The 21,492-nt window shown below is 36.4% G+C and overlaps 1 protein-coding gene and 1 pseudogene across 1 annotated transcript; both read right to left on the bottom strand.

Moving 5' to 3' along the window:
- Window positions 1–4,448: 4,448 nt before the first annotated feature.
- LOC132008415 (olfactory receptor 4A47-like) lies at window positions 4,449–5,378 on the bottom strand. Its single transcript, XM_059386965.1, has one exon. The coding sequence runs from the start codon at window positions 5,373–5,375 to the stop codon at window positions 4,449–4,451; it is 927 nt and encodes a 308-aa protein (XP_059242948.1). The 5' UTR covers window positions 5,376–5,378.
- A 5,965-nt stretch (window positions 5,379–11,343) lies between these two features.
- Window positions 11,344–12,271, bottom strand: LOC132008458 (olfactory receptor 4A47-like; annotated as a pseudogene).
- Window positions 12,272–21,492: the final 9,221 nt, after the last annotated feature.

Here is a 21,492-nt window from a genome sequence, read left to right as displayed (position 1 = left end):
AGAAATGGCAAGACTCCCCTTCCTCCCCCAGGAGGAGTGGTGCAGGAGACACTGCAGGAGTCTGCAGAGTTTCAGACTCAAAACAAGGCCATGTGCCTATGATAAAACCCTGGTCACAGGCTGGGGAGTTCAGAGGGTAGCCAGAGACCAGAAAGACAGGAGTGATTGACTGTTTTTCTCTGAGGGTGCACTGAGGAGTGAGGTCCCAAGCTCTCAACTCCAGGGCTACACATAGAGAGACCCATTTTCATGCTCATCTTCCAAAGCAGCATGGAAAGGCTTCAAGGAACAAAAGCCACATAGAGCAAACTGGAACAGGTTACTTATCTGGCCCCCTGGCAAGGGCAGTGCAATTCCTCTGGGGGCAAATACACTTGACAATCAAAGCAACAGACCCCTCCCACAGAAGATCCTCAAGAATATCCAGCCAAGACCAAGTTTACTGATCAATGAGAAAGGCAAAACTTCAAGGCAGGAGGAAAACAGCACCTAAAATTCAGGGCTTTTTCACACTAATTCTTCACCCTTTCAACTATATATATATATATTTTAATTGTATTCTCTTTCCTTTTTCAACCATTTTTTAATTTTATCAACTCATTTACCTTTTTTAATTTTCATTTTTATACATATAGTCTATCCCTTCATTGTATTTAATTTTATTTTTGTATATATGTTCTTCTTTCTTTACACTTTTGATATGTACTTTCTTCTAACAAATTAACTGAAATGCACTCAGGATATAGTGTATTGCTCTGTTGTATTTACCTGTCTGTTTATATCCTTTCCTTTTTTCCTTTTTTTTCCCTTGTCTTTTAATTTTCTTTTCTACAGTTATATTCTATTGTTTTGTCACATTTAATCTTATTTGTGTGTGTGTGTGTGTGTGTGTATATATATTGGTATATATACACATTTTTCTTTCTTTATAATTTTGGGAGTTTTCTAACAGACCAAAGTACACACAGGATTCAGTATATTGTTCTATTCTGTTCATCTGTCTGATTATATTCTCTTTTTTCTTTCTTTTTTTTTTTATTTTGGTTCGATTTGGGGTCTTTTCAGAATTGTTTAATGCATATTTCTCTGGGGTTGTTGTTTCCATTCGAATACTTTTTTCTCTCATTTATCTATTCTTCTCTGGAGAGAATGACAAGACAGAAATCTCACCTCAAAAAAGAATAAGAGGAAGAACTGACTGCCAGGGTCCATATCAGTATGTACCTAAGTAAGATATCAAAACTAGAATTCAAAATACCAATTATAAAGATACTAGCTGGGATTGGGAAAAAAAAAAAAATAGAAGACACTAGAGCATCCCCTTCTGGAGAAATTAAAGAACTAAAACCTAACCAAGTTGAAATAAAAAAGGCTATTAATGAGATGTAATTAAAAAATGGAGACTCTAATTGCTAGGATGAATGAGGCAGAATAAGGAATTAGCGATACAGAAGATAAAATGATGGAGAATAAAGAAGTTCAGAAAAAAGAGACATAAATAACTACTAGATCATGAAAGGAAAATTCTAGGAAAAGGGACACCACAAAAGAAACAATATTAGAATAATTGGGATCTAAGAAAACGAGATAAGGGGGGGCAGAAGGTACATTGCAGCAAATTATAGTGGAGAACTGCCCTAACCTGGGGACAGAAACAGGCATCCAAGTCCAGGAGGCATAGAGGAGCCTGCTTAAAATCTATAAAAACAGATCAACATCCTGACAAATAATAGTGAAACTTGCAAATCTCAGAGACAAGGAGAAAATCCTTCAAGTAGCTCAGGACAAGAGGTCTGTAATATACAAGGGTAGAAATATTAGATTGGCAGCAAAAATCTCCAGAATCCTCGCAGGCCACAAACGATGGGCATGATATATCCAGGGTGCTAAACAAGAAAAATATGCAACCAAGAATACTTTATCCAGCTAGGATGTCATTCAAAAGAGAGGTGATAAAAACTTCCAGGACAAACAAAAACTGAAAGAATTTGTGATTACCAAACCAGCCCTACAGGAAATATTAAAAGGGACCCTCTGAGCAAAGGGAGAGCCCAATAGTAACCAGAAAGGCAGAGACAATATACAGAAATGGTCATGTTACAGGTAATACAATGGCACTAAATTCCTATCATTCAACAGTTACTCTGAATGTAAATGGGCTAAATGCCACAATCAAAGGACATAGGGTATGATATCAGTTGGATTAAAAAAGCAAGACCCACAGATATGCTGTCTGTAAGAGACTCATTTTTGGCCCAAAGACACCTTTGGATTTAAGGTGAGGGGATGGAAAAATATTTACCATGCTAATGGACATCAAAAGAAAGCTGAGGTGACAATCCTAACATCAGAAAAATTACATTTTAAACCAAAGAACGTAATTAGAGATGAGGAAGAACACTATCATAATTATAGACCCTTTGGTCGATCCAACAAGATGGTCTAACATCTGTAAATATTTATGCCCCTAACAAAGGAGGAGCCAATTATATAAGTCAGTTAATAACAAAAGTAAAGAAAAACATTAATACTAATACAATAATAGTATTACATTATTATAATAACAATAATACTAATACTAATACAATAATAACATCCCCCTCATTATAATGGACAGATCATCTAAAGAGAAGATCTACAAGGAAACAAGATTTTGAATGACACACTGGACCAGATGGACTTCACAGATATATTCAGAATGTTCCAACCAAAAAAAAAAAAAAAAAAAAAAAATCCACATACTCCTCAAGTGCACATGGAGCATTCTCCAGAATACATCACATCCTGGATCACAAATCAGGTCTCAACCAGTACCACAAGACCATGAACATTCCCTGCATATTTTCAGACCACAGTGCTTTGAAACTAGAACTCAATCACAAGAAGAAAGTTGGGAAAAAACTCAAATACATGAAAGCTAAAGAGCATCCTACTAAAAAATGAATGGGTAAACCAGGAAATTAAAGAAACATTAAAAGAAAAGTCATGGTAACAAATGAAAATGAAAACACAACTGCTCAAAACCTTGGGATTCAGCAAAGACAGTCCTAAGAGGAAAGTATGTAAGAATACATACCTTTCTCAAGAAACAAGAACAGTCTTAATCTCACAAAACAAACTGAGGGTTGCTGGGGGGAGGGGGGTTGGGAGAACGGGGTGGGATTATGGACATTGGGGAGGGTATGTGCTTTGGTGAGTGCTGTGAAGTGTATAAACCTGGTAATTCACAGACCTGTACCCCTGGGGATAAAAATATATGTTTATAAAAAATAAAAAATAAAAATAAAAAAAAAAAAAGAAACAAGAACAGTCTCAAATGCGAAACCTAACCTTACATCTAAGGAACTGGAGAAAGAACAGAAAAGAAAGCCTAAACCCAGCAGGAAAAGAGAAATAGAAAGATTAGAGCAGGAATCAATGAAATGAAACCAAAAGAACAATAGAACAGATAACAAAACTAGGAAATGGTTCTCTGAAAGAATTGATAAGATTGATAAATCCTAGGCCAGATTTATCAAAAAGAAGAGAGAAAAAACTCAAATAAATAAAATCATGAATGAAAGAGGAGAGATTACACAACACAAAAGAAATCCAAACAATTATAAGATCATATTATGAACAATTATATGCCAAAAAACTAGGTAATCTGGAAGAAAAGGATGTATTTCTAGAGACATATAAACTACCAAAACTATTTGAGTATTTTATCCCACTGTTTAAGGTTTGCTTCTTTATTAACTTTTATCTATTACACATCAATCTTCCTTATAAAAACAGAAGTGTTACACTTTTTATTTTATATCTAAGGCAAGAGAAATTTAATGAGCAAAACATTCCCTGAATCATTAAATATCACAAATAATATAATAAATATAATTACTTTATTATTTTAAGTTTTTTTAATTCTTTATTTGAGAAAATCAGAGGGAAAGCAGGGTAAGGAGCAGAGGGAGAGAGACGAGCAGACTCGACATTGAGCAGGGAGCCTGACCCATGGATCATGACCCTGAGATCATAACCTGAATCCAAACCAAGAGGCAAATGATTTAACCAACTGAACCACCTTGGTGCCCCAAAAAGAATTACCTCAAATGACAAGAATATAATGAAAATAATGCTAGTTATCAGAAGAAACTTGAAAATACAGACTTATTAAAGCTTAGTAAAATCATATAAAAATTTCTCCACTGATTTTTATCTATTTTTGAATCCTTGCTATAAAGGCATTACAAAGCCTTTAAATGAAGTCTTATAGGTGTTATGAACCTTACATTCTGGCAGGAAGGGAAACTGTTATTATAACACAATCATCTAGGTCATCTTCAGTTATAATTAACTTAAATTCTTTGGAAAAAAATGGAACTCACAATCATTTTAGGAATACTTCTGCACTCTCAGAAAATGGGTCCAATGTAAAGGAATTTTCCTTGTGGTAGATAATACACTTATCAACTAAAAGATATAATATTTCTATTCCAGAGATTCTTCATAGCATTTGTCATCTCAGAATTTCTCAGAGTGTAGATCAGTGGGTTCAGCATGGGGGTTATGACTGTAAAAAACACACCCAATGACTTGTCAATGGGGAAGGTTTTAACAGGTCTTACATACATGAAAATACATGGAACAAAGAATAAAATCACCACAAGGATGTGGGAACCACAGGTCTGGAGGGCTTTCCGTCTCCCTTCTGAACTAAAGTTCTTTAGAGAGTACAAGATGACAACATAAGAAATGAGCAAGAACACAAACACAATAGTGCACATCATCCCTCCATTGGCCACCACTAACAGGCCAATGATATATGTGTCAGTACAAACCAATTTCATTAAGGGGTACATATCACAGGAAAAATGGTCAATGATATTGGGACCACAGAATGGGAGTCCATAAATAGTGCTAACTTGAATTACTGAATGCAGAAAACCTCCCAACCAGGACACTACCAGCAGCACAACACACACCCACTGCCTCATGATTACCAAATAATGCAAGGGCTTACAGATGGCCACATAACGGTCATAGGCCATCACTAGTAGAAGAAACACCTCTGAGCCACCAAAAAAGTGCTCTGTAAATAGCTGAATCATACAAGATTGGAAGGATATGGTATTTTCTGCAAACAACAAATCTGAAATCAACCTGGGGCAAATGCAAGAGGAATAAGTGACATCCATAAAAGACAAGTTAGCAAGAAACAAGTACATAGGCGAGCCCAAGGACTTACTGACTGCTATAGTCACCACAATGAGCACGTTGCCCACCACAGTCAAAATATAGAAGAGCAAGAACATAACAAGAAGGACCTTCTGTTCCTTTGGATCTTGGGTGAGGCCCAAGAGGACAAAGTAAGTTACATTGTTTCTTGGGTCCATCTAGTCCAGATGGGAGTGACTTCTCCTATTAGAGCCAGGTGATCTACAAAACAGGAGAGAAAGCCTTTAAATGCATTATAAGGTTAATCTTTTATTGATTCATTCAATTAAAAGATTGGGTAAAAGATTGTGGCAGGAGTACCTATTTGTGTCACAGACATTGTGATTTCCAAGTTGAACAAGTCAAGGTTTTCTATACTTTCTACACTACACTCAGTTTTCTACACTACACTCAAGGTTTTCTACATAACAGTATTCAGTGAAATAAGTGCCAATATAAAGAGAGTCACACAATGCAAGTTCAGTGGTAGGAATATATTAATCAAATGGCAAATAAAGAAGGCTTCCCAGAGGAAGCACTCCTTCCTGGGATTTAAAGAAGTGGAAGGACAAGAAGGCAAGGGATTCCATGCAAAGGTGCAGAGTTTATAAAGTCACAAAAGTGAAATACTCAAGATCCCTTTAAAGTAACTGATACACTTCAATTGAGTGGAGCAAATTAGGAATAGAAAGTCACTGCCCTGGATTGTCTCTTCCCTCACTGAGATTTCTTTCTTAGGGACCTTGGTTGAATATGCCCTCTTTCCTTGACCAGTAAACATGGAACCTTTCCAATGTTGGGTCTCTCCTTTAATTTTTAAACTTCATATATGCAGCATCTTCAACTCTGAACATCTCCAATTGGATACTAATTCAGAAATTATAAAACTAAATTTTTAATTTTCAGCCACAAATGTAGGTGTTTGCCATCTGACTAAATGGTCCCACCTTCCAAATCACTTCCCAGACAAGAAATATCACTGTGCCTTTCATGCCTTTCTTACTCTCATATCTCATATTGATACCTTTAACAAATCTTATTAGACCCATTTGAAATAGATCACAAAGTGGTTATTTCACTTCCCTCCCCACTTCTGGCCCACCACAGTAGACATCTGCATTGTCTCTTCCCTTTCATTCTGGCCTCCACCAATTTTTTTTCTCCTAACACAGCCCAAGAGGCCCTTTTTAAATCTGATAGTGATATGATCAGTCCACTGCTCACAATATCTACAGTGGCTTCTACTCACTCACTCACAATTTAATGAATCACATTTCATATTTACAGTAATAGAGAATATAATCCCCATTCCACGGTTGAACAAACTGAGACTCTGAACATCTATTTTTCCTAAGTTCACCTATTTTGAAGTGACAAAACTAGAATTGGAACCCAATTTTGTTTTATCTCAAAGTGATCTAACTTTTATATAATAAAGATACTCACACAATAGCAAAGCCTGGTTTCTGCTATTTACTGTGAATCTTACCTTTGGAAGACAAGTCCACACCCAAGGAACACTTTTTACTCATTCACAGGAACCTAGTCTTTCTGTCATCCAGTTTGACAAGAGTGGACAAAAAGCTGCATTGTTATTTGAGGACATATTTTATTTCATTCAATTTTCTGTCCATTCTCTCTGTGGAGTCCCCTGGTTATTCAGAAGGTTGTTTTTATTTATATTGTAGATTACTTCCTAAGAATTCCAGGTTCCACAGAGAAAAACAAAAATTTAGCACATTAGGATAATTTATCTAAAAGAAAAGGAAATCCTATCCTTACATAAAATGAGAGCAACCAGACATTTCCGAGGGAGATTTTTCTCAAGTAATTTCTTTCCTGTTAATTTCTGAATAGAAAATATCATTCCATTCTTTATTCATCTTCATTCTGTCTTTTGCTTAACTCAAATTGGCTTACCTGGTATTTTTAAGAAAGATTCTTGTGTTTTTCATTAGCTAATGCTTTAAACCTAACAGAAACCACCTCAAAAATGTGTATCAGTTTTTAGGATCAAGGAACACTGGACATATTATCCCTTCTGGCCACATTCCTCATTAAGTCCTAGAATTGGAAAGTGTCCAAGAGTGATCCTTCCTTAATTAAATTCACTGGGAATTTCCACACACACACACAAAAAAAAAAAAAAAAAAAAACTTTTAAAAATGTCTCTGTAAAGATACTAGGAGGCCAAATTACATAATTAGGATCAGAAAGATATAACATAAAATAATAGCTTTAGAACCATTGTAAGACTACTGCCAGTCAAGAATAAAATTTTAGCCTATTCAGGATGCATTAGGGAAAAACAATTTCATGTATTTCCCCACTTGTCATAGCAAGTTTTTCTTTCCTTTCATTTAATAGTAAATTTATCCTGCCTTAAAATGTGGTTAGATGTTCTAGATATATGTTTATATATAAAATAACTATTAAACTGTTAATTTATTTAATTCAAAGCACCAATCTACTGCCAGAAACCATGCTATGAATGGGGACACAGTAATTAAAGGAATAGTGGGGGAAATTATGCAAAAATTCCTTCCCGCATTGACCTTATATTTTTATAATAGAGTTAGACAGCAAATATGGGGACAATTTACTAAACTAAATATAATCTTCACCATGGCTAATAATACAGCAAACAAGGTAGCAGCAAAAGCAGAAAAAGGTGACCAGGGAAGGCCTTTCTTCAAAGGTAATGTTTAAGCTGAGATATAAAGCTAGTAGCTACCAACAGAAACACTATTTTAGGTAGCAAAATTAAGTAAACGTTCTAAGTAATGTGTTCTCACTTCATTGATGCCATGATCTATATGTAGAAAGGTTAAAATTTTCACAGGGATTTTTATTCCAGTGCTATTGTGAAATAGAGTGGTGAGCATGGACACGCTGATCTTTTTCCTGACTATGGTGGGAAAGTTCTCAACCTTTCCATGCTGAGTTTGATGTTAGTTGTGGCTTGGTAATATATGGCCATTATTATATTGAAGTACATTCCTTCTATACCAAATTTGTTGAGAAGTTTTGTTTTGCTTTTTTTTTTACATGAAAACATATTAAATTTCTTTGCCACCATTTAATAATCCAGAGAGTATTAAAAAAACAATTTCTATTACTAGAGCATCAAAAGAACAAAATACTTAAGAATAAGCTTAAACAAGGACCCAAAAGTCTTCTATGCTGAAAAACTGCACAGTGTTGTTGAAAGATATTCTAGAAGACACAAATAAAAGGGAGGAAAAATATTCATGAATTTATATGGTTCATGCTACTAGGTTTTCAGTGTTAGCTAAAGTGATCTATACATTCAAAGCAATTCCTACGAGGAATTTGAGAGGCAGGGCAAGGGTTCATGGGGGTAGGGAAAAAAAAAAATGAAACAAGATAGGATCAGGAGGGAGACAAACCATAAGAGACTCTTAATCTCAGGTAATAAACTGAAGGTTTATTTAGGGTGGCTGGGTTACGGCCATTGGGGTGGGAATGTTCTATGGTGAGTGCTGTGAATTGTGTAGACTGATGAATCACAGACCTGTACCCCTGAAGCAAATAATACATTACATGTTAATAAATAAATAAATAAAATCACATAAGAGAAAAGAAAAACAAACCATCAAGGAAACACCAACCTGAGATGCCTTTGTGGAAGAATTCCACCCAAGTTGCTGCTGTACAGATGTGATTAGTAACACATGTTTAAGTCTGGGGACTGATTTTGGCATTGACACTCTCTCAGGGTGGCGGCCATGTGAAAGCTACTTAATCCCCATGAATCTCCATCTGTACAACCATAAACTGGGTCCAAGTATAGTATCAACCTCATAGTGTCTATGAGGAACAAAATAAAAAATAAATGCTAGTGTAATTTTAGTCACAAATTTTCAAATAAAATATCACCCAATGCTACTTAAGCTGATTAAGAAAATGCATTATTTTAAAAAATCAGATTCCTAATTCTCTCCATAAAACATTTATTCAATTATTTACAATGTCTGTCTAACATAACTGCTAAGGATCTAGCAATGAATGTACATTCTAGTGGAACAATAGATAATGAAACAAAATTTTTTAAGTGAATTGGACAGTGTATTAGCTGGTCAAAGGGCTACCTTAGGTATAAAAGGATACAGTAAGTCTAACAGAGAGATGAGAAATGGTTAGGGGTAGGGAATGCTAAAGGGTGGTTTCATAAGTCTCCATTTATAAACTGATATCAAAACCTAAGAAGTTTTGCCCATAACCAGAACCCATAGGTTATTTTAATTTATGAATATCAAAGCATAAATTCTACAATAATCCCATGCAATAGAATCCTGCAATATAAATAATCACATTAATATATTTAAGAAAAATTAGTGTCAACAGCTCAATAACTGTTCAAAAAAGCACCATTCTTGACTTTTTGAAATATCACCAATAACTACAAACATCAACCTTTAAATACATTTGATCCAAGAATTCCACTTCTAAAAACTCATGCTTTAACAATTTCAAAATAACTTTTTTGTACTTATTGGCTATAACAAAATAAAATTGGGGAAAACATGGAAAGGACTAGGAACATGAATTTTGCTGTATCTTCAGAAAGAAGGTTTATGGACTTTGAGTAAGTTGAGAATGATTTACATCTATATAGACTAGTATGGAAAGATCTTCAGGAGACTGAGTCGTAAATGCAAAAGTTATACATGTAGACAAAAACACACATATATTTTATTACCAAAGATTACTAACTGAGCAATCTTAGAACAGAGACGCTGGTGAGGGATGGGTAAAAGTTTATTCTACAATGTTTCTCACTTTGTATGGGTTCAATTTTTAATATTTACTACAACCTATTATAATTCCTTTATTTAAAATTAAAATACACTAAGAATTCCATATATCATGCAAACAAAATAGAATAAAGAAAATAGTCTACAAAACATTCAGGATGCTAACTAGTGCCGTAAATAGAACAAAGATAAAACAGGAGTCTAAAGGGCTAGTTTCCAAAATATATAAAGAACTTATAAAACCTAACACCCCTCAAAACACAAATGCCCTGTTTTAAGATGGGCAAACTACATAAATGAACATTTCTCTAAAAAAAAATACAGATGTCCAGCATGAAAAGATGTTCACCATCACTTACCTTCAGGGAAATGCAAGTCAAAACTACAAATTAGATATCACCTCACACCTGTTGGAGTAGCTAAAATCAAAAATACAAGAAACACACGTTGGCAAGGATGTAGAGAAATAGGAATACTTGTGTACTGTTGCTGGGAAAGCAAACTGCCACAGCCTTTTGGGAAACAGTATGGTGGTCCCTCAAAAACATATAAATAGAATTAGCCAACAATCTAACAATAGCACTAGTAGGCATTTACCCAAAGAATACACACTAATTTAAAAGGATAAATCCACCCCGACATTTGTACCAGCTTTCTTTAAAATAGCTAGATTATGAAAGCTTCCAAGTGTGTGTGTGTGTGTTACTCCAACATTAAAAAAACAAAACAAAAAAAAAAAGGGGGGGGGAATTGGAAGGGGAGGTGAACCATGAGAGATTATGGACGCTGAAAAACAATCTGAGGGTTTTGAAGGGGTGGGGGGTGGGAGGTCGGGGTACTAGGTGGTGGTATTATAGAGGGCACGGATTGCATGGAACACTGGGTGTGGTGAAAAAATAATGAATACTGTTATGCTGGAAATATATAAAAAATAAATTTTAAAAAAAGGGAAATCTTGCCATTTGCAACATGGTTGGAACTAATGAGTATAATTCCAAGCAAAATAAGTCAGTCAGAGAAAGACAAATACCATATGACTTCACTCCTATGAAATTTAAGAAACAATTAATTAAAATTAAGGTAACTATAAAAATTCATCAATATCCAGCACTAATGAAGAGTAAGCATTTACTCATGATGACCACTATGTATAGAATTGTTAAAACATGCTACTGTGTATATGACAATAGCAAAACACTGTATATTAATTTTACCAGAATGAAAAAATTAAAAATAAATAAACTATAACATTGCATTGACCACTTCATTACAAATTATTCACTCAGACTATAAAGGCATTTAAAGTAAAATGGATCTGAACATTTGAGGTGGTTGGCTCTAATGATAAACTATAATCTTGATGATGCATTTATTTGCTATTTGATATGACATTTCTCTTACAGAGCTTCTTCATGGCATTTGTCATCTCAGAATTTCTCAGAGTGTAGATCAGTGGGTTTAACATGGGGTTATGACTATATAAAACACAGTCCATGATTTGTCAACAGGGAAGGTCTTAGCAGGTCCTGCATAAATGGAAATGCATGGAACAAAGAAGAAGACCACCATAGTGATGTGGGAAACAGAGGTCTCGAGGGCTTTCCACTTCCCTTCTGAATTAATGTTCTTAAGAGAGTACAGGATGACACCATAGGAGATAAGCAAGTGCACAAACGCAATACTGCAGATCACTCCACCATTGTCCACCACTACCAGGCCGGCCACATATGTATCAGTACAGGCTAGTTTCAGTAAGGGGTACATGTCACAGAAAAAATGATCAATGACATTGGGGCCACAGAATGGGAGCCCAAAAACAGTGCTAACCTGAATTACTGAATGCAGAAAACCTCCCACCCTGGACACTACCAGCAGCACAACACACACCCATTGCCTCACACTCACCAGATAATGCAAGGGCTTACAGATGGCCACATAGTGGCCATAGGCCATCACTAGCAGAAGAAAGACCTCTGAGCCACCAAAAAGGTGATCTATAAAGAGCTGGGTCATACAAGATTGAAAGGATATGGTACTTTTCCCAATGAAAACCTCTGAAATCAATTTGGGGGAAATACAAGAGGAATAAATGACATCCATAAAGGTAAGTTAGCAAGAAAGAAGTACATAGGTGAGCCCAGGATCTTACTGACTCTTAAAGTTACCACAATGAGCAAATTGCCCACCACTGTGAAAATATAAAAGACTAAGAACATAACAAAAAGGATCTTCTGTTCCTTTGGATCCTGGGTGAGGCCCAAGGGGGCAAAGTAAGTTACAATTTTTGGTGGTTCCATCTAGTCTGCATAGGAGATGACTTCTCATGTTAGAAGCAGGCTGGTCTACAAAACAAGGGAGAAAACTTTTAAATACATTTAAGCCTAATTTTATATTGATTCATTCAATTAAAGAATGTGGGAGGAGTACCTGTGTTTTGTTTTTTGTTTTTTTGGTTTTTTTTATTTTATTTTGTTTTTCATTTTATTTTATCTTATTTCTTTTCAGTGTTCCTGAATTCATTATTTATGCACCACACCCAGTGCTCCATGCAATATGTGCCTTCCCTAATATCCACCAATAGAAGTACCTGTTTTTGTCCGATGTTTCATAGAGGGGATTCCCAAATTGAATAAGCCATGGTTTCCTACTTTCAGTGATAGCATACATAGTAATACCAATAGCATACATAGTAATCACCAATGTTACAAGTGTCATTACAAAAACAGTTAAAAATGTAAAGTTCAGAGGTAGGAATATGCCAAACAAAAACATCAGAGAAGTCTCCCCAGAGGAAGAAATGCTCCCACTGAGTTTTAAAAGAAAAAGTGGAAAGACAAGAAAAAAGTACAAGGGAATGCCATGAAAAGGTCCACAGTTTATAAAGTCACAAAAAGGAAATACTTGAGACTGATTAAAGGTAGCTGCCAGGTTTCAAACTGAGTGGCTCAAATTAGGAATGAAAGATCACCCCCCTGGATTGTCTTCCTTCACTGAGACTTCTTTCTTGGGATCTCTGGCTGAATATGCCTCCTTTTTCTGACCAAAAATGTGGAACCTTTCCAATGTTGGGCCTTTCCCTTAATTTTTAAATTTCACATATGCAACATCTCTAACTCTGAACATTTCCAATTCAATATTCCATCAATTTATTCTCATAAAGCAGCTCAAATGATCTGTTTATAAGGATGATTTGAATCACTCCACTGCTTACAATGCCTAGAGTGGATTCTAATCACACACTCACACCTTAATGAATCACATTTCATATTTATAGTAAGAAGAACTGTAATCTTCATTTCATAGTTGAACAAACTGAGGCTCAGAGCATCTAATTCTTTTTCCCAGGTCACCAATTTTTAAGTGATTAAACTGGAATAGAAATCTAAGTTTCTCTTATTTCAAAGTAATTTAACTTTTATATGATTAAAAAAAAATGCACACATGTAGTAGCCTAATTCCCAAGATTTACTGTTAGTCTTACCTTGTGACGGTATGTCCACAAGCTGAAGGAAGACTTTTTACTCATTCCTGGGACTGGAATTTTTCCTTTATCCAGTATGATAAGAGAAAGCAAAAAGTTGCATTACTATCTCACAGTATATTTTATTTCATTTGGTTATTAATTCATTTTCCTCTTGGGGTACATTTTATTTCATTTGGTTATCAGCCCATTTCCCCCCGATTATTCAGGACATTGCTTTTATTTGCATTGTAGATTATGTAAAAAGAATTCCATGGTCCACACAGAAAAGAAGACTTTACTACCTTAGGATAATTTATCAAAAAGACAAGTAATCTAATTATACATAAGAAGATAGCAACCAGCCATTTCCAAGGAGATTGTTCTCAGGTAACTTCTTTCCTACTAACTTCAAAATAGAAAAATGATTTTCAATTGGTTCATTCTCTCATTCTATCCTATCGGTATGACCACATCAGTTGAGTTGAAAATTTGAGAAGAGATATTCTTGTGCTTTTTTGGGAGGTGTGCTTTCGGCCTAGCAAAAGCCTCCTAAAAATTTATCAGCTTACCCTTTAAGAGGGTAACATCTTCTTCCCAATAGGGAAAGAGATCATGAGACATTTCATCCCATCTGACCACATATGTCATTAAGTCAGAGTTGGAAAGTGTCCCAAGGCTGATTCTTGCTTAATTAAACTCACTGAAAATTTCTACAGATATTTTTTTAAAACATCTATATAATAGTACTACCAGAACAAATCACATAATTAAGGTCTAATGGATGTGGCATGAAAAAAAAAAAATAGGTTTGGAGCAATTATGATACAATTGCCAGGCATGAATAAAATACCAGCCAAAGCATTTTATTCCAATGAAAATTAATTCATCATGCATTTCCCCACTTGTCATAGCAAGGTCTCCTTTCGTTTTACTTAACACTCATTTTATTATCAACATTAAGGTGTGAATAGATATCTTAAATATTTATTTACCAATATAGATGTAATAAGTATTAAATTATTAATTATTGTTTTTATATTAAAGCACATATTTAATGTCAGGAACCATGCTATGAGTGAGGGCACAACAATTAATAAACAGGGGATAAAACACATGTAAAGTTCTTTCTTCATGGACTTTATTTCTCATATAGTCACAGAAAAAATAAGAGAACAATTTAGTAAAATAAGTATAGTCATCTTCAGATGACTGTTAAGAACTAACCTAATTAGTAGAAATTAGGTTAGTAGAATTATTAGAAATACATGGACTAATATATTATTTGTCTTAAATATATTATAAATAAAACTCAGTAAAGTTAGGAAACTACAATGTCCTTTCCTTAGAGTATTAGGATACTATTCATGTCCTGGACATTAACCTTCTCATTGCCTATTAAGATAATTGCTGGAATACAATTTCCTGAAAGACCATGATCAAGTTATCTCTCAGGTAGTACAAATCTTTACCTGGTCAGTCATTCAATATGTATCCCTAGTAGTGCAACTTCTGAGTCATAGAGTAGCTCTATTTTTAACTTTTTGAGGAAACTCCATACTGTTTTCCAGAGTGCCTGTACCAGCTTGCATTCCCACCAGCTTGGTAAGCGGATTTCCTTTTCTCCATATCCTCACTAATGTTTGTTTTTTCTGACATGTGCTACTAGGTATTTACCCAAAAGATACAAACATAGTGATCCAAAAGGGCACACGGACCCCAACGTTTATAGCAGCAATGTCCACCATAGCCAAAGCATGGGAAAAACCCAGATTTCCAATGATAGATGAATAGGTACAGGAGATGTGGTATATAAATAAATGGAATATTATGCAGCCATCAAAATGAAATCTTGCCATTTGCCATGATGTAGATGGAACTAGAGGGTATTATGCTAAGCAAAATGAGTAAGTCAGAGAAAGATAATTACCATATTATTTCACTCATATTGAATCTAAGAAACAAAATAGAGGATTATAGGGGAAAGGAGGGGAAATAAGATAAGATGAAATCAGAGGGAGGAGGAGTCAAGGTGGTGGAGAAGTAGCAGGCTGAGACTACTTCAGCTAGCAGAAGATCAGCTAGATAGCTTATCTAAAGATTGCAAACACCTGCAAATCCATCGGCAGATCGAAGAGAAGAACAGCAATTCTAGAAACAGAAAAACAAGCATTTTCTGAAAGGTAGGACTGGCGGAGAAGTGAATCCAAAGTGACAGGAAGATAGACCCCGAGGGGAGGGGCCAGCTCCTGACAAGCGGCGGAGAAATGAACACAAAATCAGGACTTTTATTTATTTATTTATTTATTTTTAAAGATTTTATTTATTTATTTGACAGAGAGAGATCACAGTTAGGCAGAGAGGCAGGCAGAGAGAGAGAGAGAGAGAAGCAGTCTCCCTGCTGAGCAGAGAGCCCGATGTGGGACTCGATCCCAGGACCCTGAGATCATGACCTGAGCCGAAGGCAGCGGCTTAACCCACTGAGCCACCCAGGCGCCCAAAATCAGGACTTTTAAAGGTCTGTTCTGCTAAGGGACATTGCTCCAGAGGCTAAACGGGGGCGAAGCCAATGCGGGGGCAGCATGGCCTCAGGTCCCGCAGGGTCACAGAAGGATTGGGGGTGTCTGAGTGTCGAGCACGGGAAAGCTGGCTACAGAGACAGAGCCGACAGTAAGATCACAGCTCGGGGTTACCTTGAACCAGCCGCAGGCTCGGTGAGCTCGGAGCGCGGCTGGAGCTCAGGCAGACAGGAGTTACTGGGCGCTGTTCTCTGAGGGTGCACTGAGGAGTGGGGCCCCGGGCTCTCGGCTCCTCCAGGCCGGAGTCCAGGAGGCCCCCATTTGTATTCCGGTCATCTGGAGCTCTACGGAAGGTGCTCAGGGAACAAAAGCTCCTGAAAGCAAACCCGAGCGGATTACTCAGCCCGGCCCCTGAAGGGCGGTGCAATGCCGCCTGGGGCAAAGACACTTGAAAATCCCTACACCAGGCCCCTCCCCCAGAAGATCAACAAGAAATCCAGCCAAGACCAAGTTCACCTAACAAGGAGGTGTGGTTTCAATACCAAGGAGAGCAGCAGAATTCCAGAGGTGGAGAAAGCAAACCACGGAACACATGGCTTACTCCCTGTGATTTTTTAGTCTTGCAGTTAATTTAATTTTTTCCTTTTCATTTCTTTTCTCTTTTTCTGCTAAAATTTTTTTAACTTTTACCCTTTCCTTTTTTAACATTTTAACTAGTTTATCTAATATATATATTTTTTTCTTTTTTACACTTTCTTTATTCATTTTCTTTTTTAATTCTTTTCTTTTTTTCTTTTCTTTTTTTCTTTTCATTCTTTCTTTCTTTTTGAAGCTCTTTTAAAACCCCTTTCTCCCCCCTCACAATTTAGGATCTCTTCTGATTTGGTTAAGCATATTTTCCTGGGGTTGTTGTCACCCTTTTAGTATTTTACTTGCTCCTTCATATACTCTTATCTGGACAAAATGACAAGGTGGAAAAATATACCACAAAACAAAAAAAGAACAAAAGGCAGTACCAAAGGCTAGGGACCTAATCAATACAGACATTGGTAATATGTCAGATCTAGAGTTCAGAATGATAATGCTCAAGGTTCGAGCCGGGCTCGAAAAGGAATGAAAGATATTAGAGAAACCCTCTTGGGAGATATAAAAGCCCTTTCTGGAGAAATACAAGAACTAAAATCGCACAAAGTTGAAATTAAAAAAAAGCTATTAATGGGGTACAATCAAAAATGGAGGCTCTCACTGCTAGGATAAATGAGGCAGAAGAAAGAATTAGTGATATAGAAGACCAAATGACAGAGAATAAAGAAGCTGAGCAAAAGAGGGACAAACAGCTACTGGACCACGAGGGGAGAATTCGAGAGATAAGTGACACCATAAGACGAAACAACATTAGAATAATTGGGATTCCAGAAGAAGAAGAAAGAGAGAGGGGAGCAGAAGGTATACAGGAAAGAAATATTGGGGAGAATTTCCCCAATATGGCAAAGGGAACGAGATTCAAAGTTCAGGAGGTTCAGAGAATGCCCCTCAAAATCAATAAGAATAGGCCCACACCCCGTCACCTAATAGTAAAATTTACAAGTCTTAGTGACAAAGAGAAAATCCTGAAAGCAGCCCGGGATAAGAAGTCTGTTACATACAATGGTAAAAATATTAGATTGGCAGCTGACTTATCCACAGAGACCTGGAAGGCCAGAAAGAGCTGGCATGATATTTTCAGAGCACTAAATGAGAAAAACATGCATCCAAGAATACTATATCCAGCTAGGCTATCATTGAAAATAGAAGGAGAGATTAAAAGCTTCCAAGACAAAAAAAAAAAAAAAAAAAAAACTGAAAGAATTTGTAAACACCAAACCAACTCTATAGGAAATATTGAAAGGGGTCCTCTAAGCAAAGAGAGATCCTACAAGTGGAAGATCAAAAAGAAACAGAGAAAATATACAGTAACAGTCACCTTACAGGAAATACAATGGCACTAAATTCATATCTCTCAATAGTTACCCTGAATGTTAATGGGCTAAATGCCCCAATCAAAAGACAAGGGTATCAGAATGGATAAAAAAACAAACCCTGTCTATATGTTGCCTGCAAGAAACTCATTTTAAGCCCGAAGACACCTCCAAATTTAAAGTGACGGGGTGGAAAAAAATTTACCATGCTAATGGACATCAGAAGAAAGCAGGAGTGGCAATCCCTATATCAGATCAATTAGATTTTAAGCCAAAGACATAATAAGAGATGAGGAAGGACACTATATCATACTCAAAGGATCTGTCCAAGAAGAAGATCTAACAATTTTAAATATCTATGCCCCCAACGTGGGAGCAGCCAACTATATAAACCAATTAATAACAAAAACAAAGAAACACATCAACAATAATACAATAATAGTAGGGAACTTTACACTCCCCTCACTGAAATGGACAGATCATCCAAGCAAAAGATCAGCAAGGAAATAAAGGCCTTAAACGGCACACTGGACCAAATGGACATCACAGATATATTCAGAACATTTCATCCCAAAGCAACAGAATACACATTCTTCTCAGGTGCACATGGAACATTCTCCAGAATAGATCATGTCCTCAGTCCTAAATCAGGACTCAGCCGGTATCAAAATATTGGGATCATTCCATGCATATTTTCAGACCACAATGCTCTGAAGCTAGAACTCAACCACAAGAGGAAGTTTGGAAAGAACCCAAATACATGGAGACTACACAGCATCCTTCTAAAGAATGAATGGGTCAACCGGGAAATTAAAGAAGAATTGAAAAAAATCATGGAAACAAATGATAATGAAAATACAACAGTTCAAAATCTGTGGGACACAACAAAGGCAGTCCTGAGAGGAAAATATATAGCTGTACAAGCCTTTCTCAAGAAACAAGAAAGGTCAGGTACACAACCTAACCCTACACCTAAAGGGGCTGGAGAAAGAACAATGAAGGAACCCTAAGCCCAGCAGGCAAAGAGAAATCATAAAGATCAGAGCAGAAATCAATGAAATAGAAACCAAAAAAAACAATAGAGCAAATCAATGAAACTAGGAGCTGGTTCTTTGAAAGAATTAATAAAATTGATAAACTCCTGGCCAGACTTATCAAAAAGAAAAGAGAAAGGACCCAAATAAATAAAATCATGAATGAAAGAGGAGAGATCACAACACCAAAGAAATACAAACTATTATAAGAACGTACTATGAGCAACTCTACGCCAACAAATTTGACAATCTGGAAGAAATGGATGCATTCCTAGAAACATATAAACTACCACAACTGAACCAGGAAGAAATAGAAAGCCTGAACAGACCCATAACCAGTAAGGAGATTGAAACAGTCATCAAAAATCTCCAAACAAATAAAAGCCCAGGGCCAGACGGCTTCCCGGGGGAATTCTACCAAACATTTAAAGAAGAACTAATTCCTATTCTCCTAAAACTGTTCCAAAAAATAGAAATGGAAGGAAAACTTCCAAACTCATTTTATGAGGCCAGCATCACCGTGATCCCCAAACCAGACAAGGATCCCACCAAAAAAGAGAGCTATAGACCAATATCCTTGATGAACACAGATGTGAAAATTCTCACCAAAATACTAGCCAATAGGATTCAACAGTACATTAAAAGGATTATTCACCACGACCAAGTGGAATTTATTACAGGGCTGCAAGGTTGGTTCAACATCCACAAATCTGTCAATGTGATAAAACACATCAATAAAAGAAAGAACAAGAAACATATGATACTCTCAATACATGCTGAAAATGCATTTGATACAGTACAGCATCCCTTCCTGATCAAAATTCTTCAAAGTGTAGGGATAGAGGGCACATACCTCAATATCATCAAAGCCATCTATGAAAAACCCACCGCAAATATCATTTTCAATGGAGAAAAACTGAAGGCTTTTCCACTAAGGTCAGGAACACGGCAAGGATGTCCATTATCACGACTGCTATTCAACATAGTACTAGAAGCCCTAGCCTCAGCAATCAGACAACAAAAGGAAATTAAAGGCATCCAAATCGGCAAAGAAGAAGTCAAATTATCATTCTTCACAGATGATATGATACTATATGTGGAAAACCCAAAAGACTCCATTCCAAAACTGCTAGAACTTGTATAGAAATTCAGTAAAGTGTCAGGATATAAAATCAATGCAGAGAAATCATTTGCATTTCTCTACACCAACAACAAGACAGAAGAAAGAGAAATTAAGGAGTCAATCCCATTTACAATTGCACCCCAAACCATAAGATACCTAGGAATAAACCTAACCAAAGAGGCTAAGAATCTGTACTCAGAAAACTATAAAGTACTCATGAAAGAAATTGAGGAAGACACAAAGAAATGGAAAAAAGTTCCATGCTTCTGGATTGGAAGAATAAACATTGTGAAAATGTCTATGCTACCTAAAGCAATCTACACATTTAATGCAATTCCTATCAAAGTACCATCCATCTTTTACAAATAAATAGAACAAATAATTCTAAAATTTATATGGAACCAGAAAAGACCTCGAATAGCCAAAGGGATATTGAAAAAGAAAGCCAAAGTTGGTGGCATCACAATTCTAGACTTCAAGCTCTATTCCAAAGCTGTCATCATCAAGACAGCATGGTACTGGCACAAAAACAGACACATAGATCAATGGAATAGAATAAAGAGCCCAGAAATAGACCCTCAACTCTATGGTGAACTAATCTTCGACAAAGCAGGAAAGAATGTCTAATGGAAAAAAGACAGCCTCTTCAATAAATGTTGTTCGGAAAATTGGACAGCCACATGCAGAAAAATAAAATTGGACCATTTCCTTCACACACAAAAATAGACTCAAAATGGATGAAGGACCTCAATGTGAGAAAGGATTCCATCAAAATCCTTGAGGAGAATTCAGGCAGCAACCTCTTCGACCTCAGCCACAGCAACATCTTCCTAGGAACATCGCCAAAGGCAAGGGAAGCAAGGGAAAAAACGAACGATTGGAATTTCATCAAGATCAAAAGCTTTTCAACAGCAAAGGAAACAGGTAACAAAATCAAAAGACAACTGACAGAATGGGAGAAGATATTTGCAAACGACATATCAGATAAAGGACTAGTGTCCAAATCTATAAACAACTTAGCAAACTCAACACCCAAAGAACAAATAATCCAATCAAGAAATGGGCAGAGGACATGAACAGACATTTCTACAAAGAAGACATCCAGATGTCCAACAGACACATGAAAAAGTGCTCCATATCACTCGGCATCAGGGAAATACAAATCAAACCACAATTAGATATCACCTCACACCAGTCAGAATGGCTAAAATCAACAAGTCAGGAAACGACAGATGCTGGTGAGGATGCAGAGAAAGGGGAACCCTCCTACACAGTTGCTGGGAATACAAGCTTGTGTAACCACTCTGGAAAAAAGCATGGAGGTTCCTCAAAATGTTGAAAATAGAACTGCCCTATGACCCAGCAATTGCACTGCTGGGTATTTACCCTAAAGAGACAAACGTAGTGATCCGAAGGGACATGTG

This window comes from Mustela nigripes, unplaced genomic scaffold (genome assembly GCF_022355385.1).
Source record: "Mustela nigripes isolate SB6536 unplaced genomic scaffold, MUSNIG.SB6536 HiC_scaffold_148, whole genome shotgun sequence".
In the NCBI taxonomy this organism is placed as follows: domain Eukaryota; kingdom Metazoa; phylum Chordata; class Mammalia; order Carnivora; family Mustelidae; genus Mustela; species Mustela nigripes.
The sequence above is the reverse complement of the archived record's forward strand: the minus strand, read 5'-3'. Positions and strand labels throughout refer to the sequence as shown.